Genomic DNA, 11,831 nt, shown 5'->3' with positions numbered 1-11,831 from the left:
GGCCTGCCTGGCCCGCAGAGGCCTGGCCACTGCCCAGTACCTCTCCAGGCTCATGGCAGTCAGAAGGAAGATGCTGGCGTGCATGGTGAGGAGGTCCAGGCTGAGCAAAAGCCTGCAGCCCACGTCCCCGAAGAACCAGTCATGGGCAAAGTAGGTGCAGACCACAAAGGGGATGGTGGAGAGGTACAGGAGGTCAGCCAGAGCTAGGTTGATCACATAGACCCCCAAGGAGCCTGCTGAGTGGCCTGACACCCTGCCGGAGGCCACCAACAAGGTGTAGATGTTCCCCACCATCCCAGTGAGGCACATGACGAGCAGCACTGCACCCAGAGGCCCCGTGACCAGGCTGTCCCCTGCCAGGACGCTACTGTCATCACCCACACCACTGCTTTCCTCCAAGAAGCTGCCACCCTCAAGATCCTCTCCAGGTCTTGTGCTGATGAAGGAAGGGTCATAAGACATCTTTGGGTACACGAAGCAAGAGCAAGGCAGGCTGTCAGAGACCTGTTCCTTCCCCTGCCTTTCCCCCTTGCTATATGGGACACGTCTAGCCTTGACAGGAAAGCAACCGAGGGAAGGGAATATACAGGGTACTCCAGAGAAGTCTATTCCTCACCTCCAGCCGCCCAGTCCATTTTGTTGATCTTGTCCATCACAAGCACTGTCTGATGGTTTCCCTTAACCATCAAAGGGCTGACAAAAGGACACTGCCCTCGTCTTCAAGACCAGGAGGTGCAAAATAACCTCTGCCAGCCAGGAGGAAATGTCTCCGTTCTTCACCAGCTCCTCATTTCTTGTTTCTCCAGCGTTCACTGGGCCCACAGAAACCAGCAAACTCTGTGGGCAAGCAGATTTCTCCTCCCAAGTCTGTATCCTCTCAGCTCAGACAGACTGGAGAAGTGGGCTCTGCCCCCCTGAACTAACCCCTGGGGAGTTGTCTTACCCGCTGCACAGAGGAATGTGTCTGACTCAGAGCTTCACACACCGATGTGAATGCAGTCCCAGTTCATACCCGACTTGACTGCTAGCTGAAGAGCCTTACTGGCTGCCTCCTCTTTCTAGCATTCATGCTCTTTCTTCCCCCTTGTCTTCCTGCACCTTCCTCCTGTTCCCTTTTCCTTCTTGTACTTGTTTCCCTTTCTTTTTCCTATTTCCCCTTGCACTGCTGTCCTCATTTGAGAGGAGATAATTGAAAGACAAGAGTCCCTAATGTGTGGAAGCATCACACTGTGGCTTTAGACGGGAAACCAGAGACAAGTTGGTGCCACACTGTTCTGCTTGTCCCTTAGCCAAGCCAGGCTGTGAGGGCCTGTCCCCCACTCCCTTCCAAGGACATCAGGGCCCATAAGGTATAGACAATGGATGTAGCCCCGAGTTTGCAAGCAAGCCCCCAGATGGCTGGACATCTCACATTTCCTATGACCTGCTCTTGTTCCTCCCTGCTGGGAGCCTGTTGGGTAGGCACCATCGCCTTCTAGCGGGGCATCGCTGCATGGCATCTATGTACCCACATTTCCACGCTCAATGCTCCCTGCTCTTTTTTCACCCACATTCGGGCCTCATTCGTCTCAGGGAACACACACGGTGCTGCTTCTCACCTAGGAAGTCGATGCTCCCAACAGGTTCTGGTAGTTTCAGCACAGAGAGGGCTCCCCAGGGAACCAGAGGGGGACCATGACTTTGCCTATTTTGCTCTGATGGTAAGATCTGCAGTCCACATGCCCCAGGAAATGCAATGAATAGCCACAGCTATCTGCTCTGATTGTCTGCCCTTTTGTTTTTCCAAAAACCAACCTCATACCTTAGTAGTCAGCAGCTCAGCTAACTACTGTTAGCTTCCTAACTTCATTTAGGAAATTAAAATAAATTACAGTGGGATTTTAGAATTAATTTCTCTAGGAGCTAATTAAAATACTGGTTGCCTCATTAATTCCAGGTAGCTCCCCCTAACACACAAGATGCCTGCTCTCATACTACTGGTGTAAAGCTGCAGACACATCAGATACTACAGTCATCAGCAGAACTCAGCTGGTCCTTCCAGCATGTGAAACACAGCTCTGCCAGGAGAGCTTTAAGAGATGATCTTTAAGATATGAAGGTTGATTTAGTGGTTAGGGCTAACTGTTACTAGAAGGATACGAACATACAGACTTCCCTGTTACACTACTGCATAAAAACGTATGTATATGTGATATACAATATGAACATATGTAATGTATAAGGCAGAATGAAAATGCCAGGCCTTTGATGTAGAGAATGAGGGAATCTGTGTATTACTGTCTTTGGACATTGACCCCTAGTTCTAGTACAAACAACAGAGAGTCTGAACTCTGTATCAGACATGTCATAAGCCGCTCTCCGACGGACCCAACCTCTCTCCATTGGTTTGACTAGAGACTCAAATTTGACAGCTGAACTTCAGTGGCATGAATATCCCTCACAGTATCTTACCCAGGGCAGTATTCCACCTCCCATCACTTTTTGTTACATGCACACACACACATTATCCATATACACATATGTATACCCATATATTGTTTCTGAGCGTTCCTTTTCTCTGTAGCAAAGGAAGGTCTGAAGAAGCTTTCAAGCCCATACATGGCAGGATGAAACAGGCTACACATTTGGCTGTTAGATTACATCTTTTTAGTGACCTTTCTCAACTACAGCTCTGATCAAATATGTACAAATTTCACATCTCTGTCACCAGCAGAGAAGCTGTTTCTTGTAAAGGAACAGGCCCTCCTAGTCCAGAAGCCCCTGCAACTGACTGGGGTTTAACTCCAACCAGGCAACTGTTTTCTTAAGGTATGTGGTTGTCTGCAGTTTCATGCAGGAGTGATGCTAGGTCCCAAGTCCAACATAGCAAGTGCTAAGTTTTCAAGGTCCAACTGACAGGCAAGGCCTGCCAGCATCCAGATCACAGCAATTTAACAGTGACAGGTTGCACTGAGGATTCAGACTCTCAAAGTCTTGCACTTGAAAGGAAGCAGCTTAATCGGGTGCTCAAAGCTAAGTGGACCTTCTAGGGGGGAAAAAAGTGCTTCAAAGGGTGCTTCAAAAGCACTGTGTTTCTCTGATGTCGATCTCCTCTCCTGACAGCCCACCAACAGGACCAGGTAGAGTCAAGTCATAGTAAGTTCCTGCATGGCTTCCTAGGATTTAAACTTGAAGTAGGCTTCAACTGTAGTGAAGGGAAAAGGTGGTGCATTAGGGCAATACCCTAAACTGGAATGGCAGGAGGGGAAGGAAACAGCATCCAGGCACTTACTTGCATATTCTTGTGGTGTCATGGCCTGGTTGATGACACTAGTGAAGGCTGCGATCCAGTCCAGCTGGTCAGTCTCTGTCTCACAGGTGAAGAGGTATTCCCGGTCGGGGGTGACAATGGTGAGGCCATAGTGCCAAGAGAAGTTGCCCTGTGTCCCTGAAGGCAATCCCTTCTGGACGCTATATCCGTTCTCTCTGCTGCCCATGAACACCTCACCCTTAGCATTTTTTTTGAGAGGGATTTATGGACTCCCAGAAGAACCAGGGGATAATAGCAGTGCACCTAAGGACAGGAGAAGAGTGGGTGAGGACCAGGGATGGTGGTCAGGGGTGGTCAGAGAATTCAGAGAAGCAGGGAGGTGATGCTCACAGGCAGCAGCAGAAAGGAAAATATAATAGCATAGATATAGAAAGGTCTGAGAAAAGAAATGCTGCTCCATGTCATCCCCCATGTCACTCTCCTCCCCATCACCACTTTTAAACTGCTGCCCTCCCTGTTCCCATTGTTCACAGGCAGAGAAACGAGTACAGAAAGCATGCAACGAACTAAGTGGGATGGAAAGGGGAAGACCTAGAGCCCATTCAGAGCATCTGGGGAATCTGCAAGCCTGCCTTACTGCAGAGCAAAGACTGTGACCCTGCCCCCAGCACTGTCGCCTGCAGGTGCCAGAGGTTAGATCTCCCGCTCACCAAAGGGTCCTTGAAGTACATGAGCCTGCGGTGATCCAGCGTGAACCAGCGCTTCTTAAAAGCCTCTCTCTGCTGTGAAGGGAAGATGTGACATATGTAAGCGGACAGTGCCCTCTGCCGCGAGCAGTGCGAACGGATACCCAAAATTCATCCCAACCGCTTGAACCAAGCCCCTGCCTCAACAGCAACCTCCTCCTCACCCTTTCTGAGCTGAGTGGGGATCAGTATCGGGGTTTTCAGTCCCAACTGCTGTCCCCAACTCTTGGACTTCTGTGAAGAACCCCAGAGTTCAGACAGGAGAAATCTAGACGCTAAATACCTGTAAGGTCACGCACACACAGATACATGCAGAGAGATCTGTTGTTCTGGGAGAAGACAGGGACTCTGGCTTCATCTACTTTCACATGTGTCCTTCCCCTTCCTTTTATTGTCCCCTCCCTTGGTGCACACACACAGTTCCCACGGGTGTCTAAAGAGTCAGGGGGAATGGGGAAACAGCAGGAGAAAAACATTGAAGTAGGGAAGGTCAGCGGCTCTCGGGCAGGTCCCTGCTAGATTTTTTTTCCCCACAGCAGCTCACCTTGGGACCAGTCTTCTCCATGTATCCCTCCTTCAGGAAGTTTCTTGTCAGACGATTTTTTATCTGACAGAAAGGCAAGAGTAACATTCACTTAGCCACGTTTCTTTGTACCTCGTGTTCTAATGGTAACTAATGGGCTCTTTTATCACATTGCCGAGTTCCATCGGGAGACTCAACACCGCACTCTAGTGCTGCCTTACCTCATTATCACTGGCAATGGGAAATGCTACCTTCAGGTAATGGAACTGCACAGAGCGAATGGCGTTGAACCAGTCCACTACCTCCTGAGAACGGAAAAGGACAGGACAGAAGGCTTAGGCAGAGCAACAGTTAAGCCATCTAAATTCACCCAGCTACACCCAACCCCATGGCAACTACACAGGCCGCTCTCCCTTGCCAGCACCTACACCATCTCCCTCACACACAAACAGCCAGCACGGTGCCATAACCCACATCCACAGGCAGCAGCACAACTGCACATCTTCTCTGGAAGCTCCTTCCACACAAACCAACTCAGTGCTCTCTCACAGACATAGAGCTAGAGCCTCCACCCTGTTACCTACAGCAACATGCACACCCCATCCTACCCATGCTTCAGACTATTTAATACCTGCAGCTTCTCAAATCACCTCAATTGCTTTGCAATGCCTGATGCTAAAACCAAATACCTTTCCACTTTCATGGTAGACAAATATATTCCGGGTCTTGTTGTCTTTGAGATAGGTGATCTGCAGGCCATTGGGGTTCCCAATCTTCACTGGCTGGAACGTGGCATTGATGACATCTATTTTAACATTGATTTTAGGTTCTTTGGCCTGAAATAAGAAAGGCATTGGTCATGCATAAGCAATCCTAGTGGGAAAGAGACTTCGTGGGGTAAGAGAGGGTCAGTGGGTATTAAAGGTAATAACTGCCTCTGCCCAACAAAACTGTTGTAGCACACACTCCCTTGTGTGTGCTCAAGCTCAAAAAGTGGACACACACATGCCATTTTACATTTGACCTGTGCCTAATCTGGAACTGCCAATAGAATACTGAGAATGCATCTGACTTTACAGCTGAGCCAATCTAAAGGCTAACTGACCTCAAAAGGAAAGAGCCCACTCCTAGAATCACACAAACATAGAATGGTTTGAGTTGGAAGGGACATTAAAAGCCATTTAGTCCAACTCTCACACAATGAGCAGGGACATTTTCAACTAGACCAGGCTGCTCAGAGTTCTGTCCAACCTGACCTTGTATGTTTCCAGGGGTGGGGTATCTACCACCTCTCTGGGAAACCTGTTCCAATGTTTCACCACCCTCATTGTAAAAATTTTTTTCTTACATCCAGCCTGAATCTCCCCTCTTGTAGTTTAAAACCATCACCCCTTGTCCTATCACTACAGGCCCTGCTAAAAAGATGTCCCCGCCTTTCCTATATGCCTCTTTTTAAGTACTGAAAAGCCACAATAAGGTCTCCCCAGAGCTTTCTCTTCTCCAGGATGAACAACCCAAGCTCTCTCAGCCTGTTTTCATAGCAGAGGTACTCCCGCCCTCTGATCATTTTTATGGACCTTCTCTGGACCCACCCTCACACGTTCATGTCTTTCCCATACTGCGGGCTCTAGAGCTGAATGCAGTTCTCCAGGTGGGGTCTCACAAGAGCAGAGCGGCAGGATCCCCTCCTTTGATCCGCTGGCCATACTTCTTTTGATGCAGCCCAGGATATGTTTGTTTTCTGGGCTGCAAGTGCACATTGCCAGCTCATGTCCAGCTTTTCATCCACCAGTACCCCCACATCCTTCTCCACAGGGCTTCTCTCAATCCCTTCTTCCTCTAGCTGGCACTGATACCAGGGGTTGCCCTGACCCAGGTGCAGGACCTTGCATTTGGCCTTGAAGAACCTCATGGGCCCACTTTTTGAGTTTGTTTAGGTCCCTCTGGATGGCATCTCCCGCTCCTCCCCTACCCCAAGCCATTCCCTCCCTTCTGATAGTATATTAGCACTTGCTCCATTCATTTCAGGGAGATGAATGAACACAAAAGTAGCCCACCTCAAAACAAACCAAACAGGCTTTTGCCAACTTGGCTCACAGTGGGGTGAGGCTGGTTCTATGGATGATGCAGGATTACACAGCCAGGCAAATAGATAGGGGCAAAGTGAAAGACCAATCCTTTTATTAGCAATGACAGAAGGGTGTAGTGAAGCACAAAGGATGAGCATGGGGAAAGGTCACCCTGACAGTAGGAAGGAGACCCTTCTCAGTGATATGTTTCTGTCATCATCCCTGGGCTGGGATGAGCAAGACAACCTCAGAAATAGATGAAATAGAAACATCTCTGTGCCCCCACTGCCCTGAGTGGAGTACGCACTGGGTTGGGAGTTGACCACCATACTCACATCCTGCTTCGCAAAATACTTCAGACATCCCTCTCTCTCAGACAAGAGGAACTTGCGGGGTAGGAACTGCCCATTGTCTCGACCTCGCTTCCAGAGGATGCCTTCCTTCACCCCTAGGAGCAGAAAGGCCACTTTTAAAAGCATCCTCTCACAGGCATGGTAGGCATCAGAGAGCTGCATGAAGCCTGGGGTCCCAGCCACATCTCTGGGATAAAGCACATAGAATCATAGAATGATTTGCATTGAAAAGGACTTTAAAGATCATGTAGTTCCCCCCCCCTGCTATAGGCAGGGACCCCTTCTACTAGCCCAGGTTGCTCCAAGCCCCTGTGTCCAACCTGGCCTTGAACACTTCCAGGAATGGGACAGTCACAGCTTCTCTGGGCACCCTGTGCCAGTGTCTCACCACCCTCATAGTGAAGAATTTCTTCCTAATACCTAATCTAAATCTACCCTCTTTCAGTTTAAAACAATTCTCCCTTGTCCTAGCACTACATGTCCTTGTAAGATGTCCCTCTCCAGATTTCTTGTTGTCCCCTTTAGGTACTGGAAGGCTGCTATAAGATCTCCCCAGAGCCTTCTCTTCTCCAGAACAAGACAAACTCTCTCAGCCTGTCTTCACAGGAGAGGTGCTCCGCCTTCTGATCATCTTCATGGCCCTCCTCTGGACTCACTCGACCAGGTCCACATCCTTCTTGTGTTGGGAGCCCCAGAGCTGAACACAGCATGAACATGATGAACTATTGCTAAGAACATCTGAAAAGGAGAGGTCTCATCTCTGACTTACAGCTGAAGATGGTGGTTGTTTCTGAGTTTGCAGCCCAGAAAAACAGTCAGCAAAAGACATACCTAGATGCTTCCCACCTCTTAGTCTGGCTCCCACTACTGTCTCTAACAGCATGAGAGCCATCTCCTCTGTGAACATGAATCCTGGACCACACAGACCCTGGTGTAGGACCAGAATTCTTCCCACCTGACTCTACAGCCCCTTGGGTTCCAGCACCTTGTGTAACAGCACTGGCAGTGACATTTCAAAGACAATTGCCATGGTTGGAGAGGGTGGTTTGCAGCAAGACAGAAATTCCTTTTGTAGAGGTCTGGCTCCAACAGGACAGCAAATGCCTTTGAAAAAGCATGGAAGCAAGTCATGGCAATGCCAACCTAAATGGGCTACAATTTAACCCCCCCTCCAAAAACCACAATGCCCTATAAATACAGGCTGGGTTCTCAGGCATACTTGTGGAATTTGCAACACTGACACTATAATCTTTCTTCTCGTGGTGCTTAAAAGCTTCCAGCAAAGGCAACAGGCAGGATATTTTGATGCAGTGCTCTGCTCTTACCATCAGAATATGGCAGCTGTTTTCCTGGCTCAGTGAACTCTCTGCGTTCATATTTGGCCCGTATCCACTGTTCTCTCAGCACTCTAGGGAGAGAGGTGACAGGTAGTTCAGAAACACTAGAGGAACCCAGAACTGCTATTCCCCCTTTTCTTCGATGCAGCAACTTACTGGCAGTCATTGTAGGTTGGCTGGTAATAGTAAATAGGGATGTGAGCTTCATATATGGCTTTAGTCACAGCATTCCCATGCTTGGCCAGAAACTGCAGAATTAGACAGAGAATTAGTGCCTTCCCTTTGATGCTGACTAATGTTGGGCGTTTTTCTTTCCTGATCCACTACAGGGCTAGATGCACATCAAGCTCTAACGGAGCGTTCTCTTTCCCCTGCATTGCGACATCCCAGTAACGTCTGGCTCCATAAAGGTGGATCTCAAAGGTCTTGTCTACTTTTAGAAGCTACATTGATTGCACCTGAACCAACAGAATGCCATAAATGTCACTTCCGTGGGGCCGGCTGCACACACATTCAGTGGATTTGCTGCCATGCCCCACATCTCTGGGGACACTGCATTCAGCAGCTCAGCAATGCCATCTGGGGGCACACTCCAAACCTCTTTGCTTCTCTACAAAGAGCAGCAAGATACAGATTATTTTCTTTGGATCTCCAGAAAATTTTTTCAGTCCCCTGAAGATTAATGGGTTAAGGGAGGTGTAACAGGGAGAAGTAAAGTTCCCACAAATGCCATTTTTCTCAAGAGATCACATTATATCCAGAATCTCTTCTTGGAGCATGGAATTGCCCAAAATTTTCCTCTCAGACTGCTGAAACCAAGAGGAGACATTGAGGCTGGATGGTTCTGGTGAGTGGGAAATGAGTAATCTGGAGCAACAAAGACCCTGAGCCTTGGCAAGATATATTGCAGGAGCTCTGCATTTGCCATAAAGTAACAGGACATGGGGAGACACATAAGGCAAATGCATCCTGCCTCTCCCAGTGGGCTACAGGGAGTTACCCCTGCAGCAGTATCCAGAGCATGAGTAGCAAAGGGACATACTACATCAGATTAAATCTTCAACTCTGTGTGGTCAAAGGACTGACTTTCCCAGGACAGTCAATGTACCACCTAAACCCAACCCACCTTGCGTACCAGTGGGGATAAAGATCTCACCTGCACCTGAGCATCATCCCAGTGGTCCATCTTCAGGGACTTGACTTTGCTGATGCTAGGGATGTTGCGGTGAATTCCTGAACAGCTGAGGCATATAAAAACACCCAGAGTAGAGGATGCCCAGTCAGGATCTGAGGGTATATAAAAGGGTATGACTAGAAGTGGTAAAATCCCCTGGGATGTATACCTCAGCTGAGAATGTAGTCCTGAGAAACAGAGAGCTGGCTGATCAGAGTTTCATCTGAACCAGTTAAATAACACCTGAAGTATATATGTTGGTTAGGAAAAAGCACAGCTACTGTAGTCCCTCATTCCTCCCTGCTTCAACCACTTCTTCTGAATCTCTATTAACCTGAACCTTGAAAAACTTAAAGTTCTCTGCAAATTCCCTTTGCATAAAGAGTCACCCACGACGAAAATGAAACCACACTCCAGGAGTTTAGTGCAACACAGCAACCCACAACGGTATTTAGTTCCAGAAGTGGAAAGCAGCCTTGAATCCAAAATTTTCCTGGAAGAATTTAAAAAGGTGAAATGATACTAATTAGCCCAGTCTTAATTTGGCTTGGATGGTACACTCCATGTGTCCCTTTTGGGAAGAGTATGATGAGTGTTTTTAACAGCACCTGTAGGACCTCAAACTAGGTACCCTTTGAAGAGAACAAGCCCTTCAGGAAAAGAAACCTCCAAAGGCGCCTGTAGCAGGTTGTCAGCTCCGAGCTGAGTCTCGGAGGAGACAATGCCGTCCTGAATCACACCTCTGTGGAGCAGTTAGGATTTCACTGAGAGCTTTCCTGTCAGGTCCTGACTGGGCGTGACCTTGATTGGTGTTGGAGATCTGACATGACCACAGCCCACCGTGCCGCAGCTACACAGCCCCTGCTCATCGGGCACTACCACAGCCCCGTCTTTCTTCCCACCGGTGCTGTGGCAGCATCTCCTTCCTCCTCCCTTGCCACTCACCTCCAGGGAGAAGAAGCAACTATTCAGATCGATGCCTCTCCTTCTCCTCCACCCCAGGCTCCTGTGCAATCCAGCACCAAAGAGCTGTTAGAGACCAGCCCCAGCTTCCAACTCTTCCTCCAGCAGCCCTTGGGGACTCACCTGGCTTCCCACAGTCTGCACATAAAGAGTTTTCTGCTCTTCTCCACACCTCCCTCAGGGCCTTCACACTCCGCTCGTGTCCTCCAGCCATCATGTCCCAGTGCTACCCCTCCAGGCAGGGCAGGGCAGGGCCAGGAGGGCAGCTTTCACCCTCCGCACTTGCAGGCCACCCCAAGGGAGAAGAAGCCACCAGAGATACAGCAGCGCTGGGAGACAGCGGGAAAAGGGGAAGGCAGAAGAAGCCGTAAGGTGAATGGTAGGAGCGCGGAGGCCTGAGCAGCGCACCTGAGCCGGCTGAGCACAGGCAGGGGGAAAGAGGCTGAAGTGCACCCAGGCTGTGGGTGAGGAGGAGGAGGAGGAGACCTGCCCCTTGGGCGTGGAGGGAAGTGCAGCAATTAACCACAGAACTGGTTTTTCCGCATTTCTTCTGGTAAACGGACAGGCCAGGAAGAGCGCACAGCAGCAAGCAAGTTGATAAAGGCGAGGCGGCTGCAGACAGCGGCCACCAGCCCTGTCAGGACTTGTGTCAGGGCTCATCACGCTCTGTGAGATGGGGGTGGTGGCTTTGGCTGGTCTTGCAGCACTTCAGGAGCTTCCACCAAAGTCAAGTGGCCACCACGCAGGCATTACACCCATTCCTAAGGCAAGGACTTGGAGGGCAAGGAAGGTTCAAGAGTACAGCCAAAGTCACTCAAGCCAGCAGCCAAGAGCATGGCAGCGCCGATGCCCCCTCCCATCTCCAGCCAGCGTCTCTCTCACTACGGAAACCAAGGCTGTTGAGCCAGGTCCTGCACCTTGGAGACTCAGCAAGAGCCAAGACCCATCCCTGCAATTGCCTTTGTGGGCTAAGAGGAGCAGCCATTAAAACCAAACAATAGCTTGAAATAAACTCTTGGACCTTTACTGAAGAAATGCAGATGTTAAACATTGGGAGGAACAACGTTTATTAAAACGATGGAGATGTACAACACTCCGAGCAGCAGAACACATCTCAGGGTGAGAGACAGGCACATGGCAGTCCCGCAAAAGCCTTCTGTTGGGGGCAGCTGGAGAGGAGAGGTAGCTGGAGGCACCCAAACCTGAAGGAACCCCACATCCACACCAGGGATGGGGACAGGCACCTGCCAGGTGGCTTCTCTCTCCCACCGCAGCCTGGGGGTTGGACACGCAGCTGGGATCAGGCGAGGGGACACACAAAGTCCCCCACACAAAGTCCCACACACCAGTGGGACAAGAGGACCCGGCGCCGGCCCCACTCTGCTCTTTCAAGCTGAGAGAGCCTCCCGCTGGGGC

At 49.7% G+C, this 11,831-nt stretch overlaps 1 protein-coding gene across 1 annotated transcript; it reads right to left on the bottom strand.

Moving 5' to 3' along the window:
- Nucleotides 1-3,087: 3,087 nt before the first annotated feature.
- LOC104407169 (arf-GAP with dual PH domain-containing protein 1-like) lies at nt 3,088-10,629 on the bottom strand. Its single transcript, XM_010016366.1, has 11 exons — nt 10,539-10,629; nt 9,435-9,565; nt 8,435-8,526; nt 8,267-8,349; nt 6,924-7,036; nt 5,209-5,355; nt 4,741-4,824; nt 4,541-4,603; nt 3,960-4,032; nt 3,272-3,502; nt 3,088-3,184 (listed from the first exon to the last, which is right to left on the bottom strand). Exons 1-11 carry the CDS (start codon nt 10,627-10,629, stop codon nt 3,156-3,158), a joined length of 1,137 nt encoding a protein of 378 aa, XP_010014668.1. The 3' UTR covers nt 3,088-3,155.
- Nucleotides 10,630-11,831: the final 1,202 nt, after the last annotated feature.

This window comes from Nestor notabilis, unplaced genomic scaffold, assembly GCF_000696875.1.
Source record: "Nestor notabilis isolate BGI_N333 unplaced genomic scaffold, ASM69687v1 scaffold10406, whole genome shotgun sequence".
Lineage (NCBI taxonomy): Eukaryota > Metazoa > Chordata > Aves > Psittaciformes > Psittacidae > Nestor > Nestor notabilis.
Note: the sequence above shows the minus strand (reverse complement) of the source record. Positions and strands in the feature narration are given on the sequence as shown.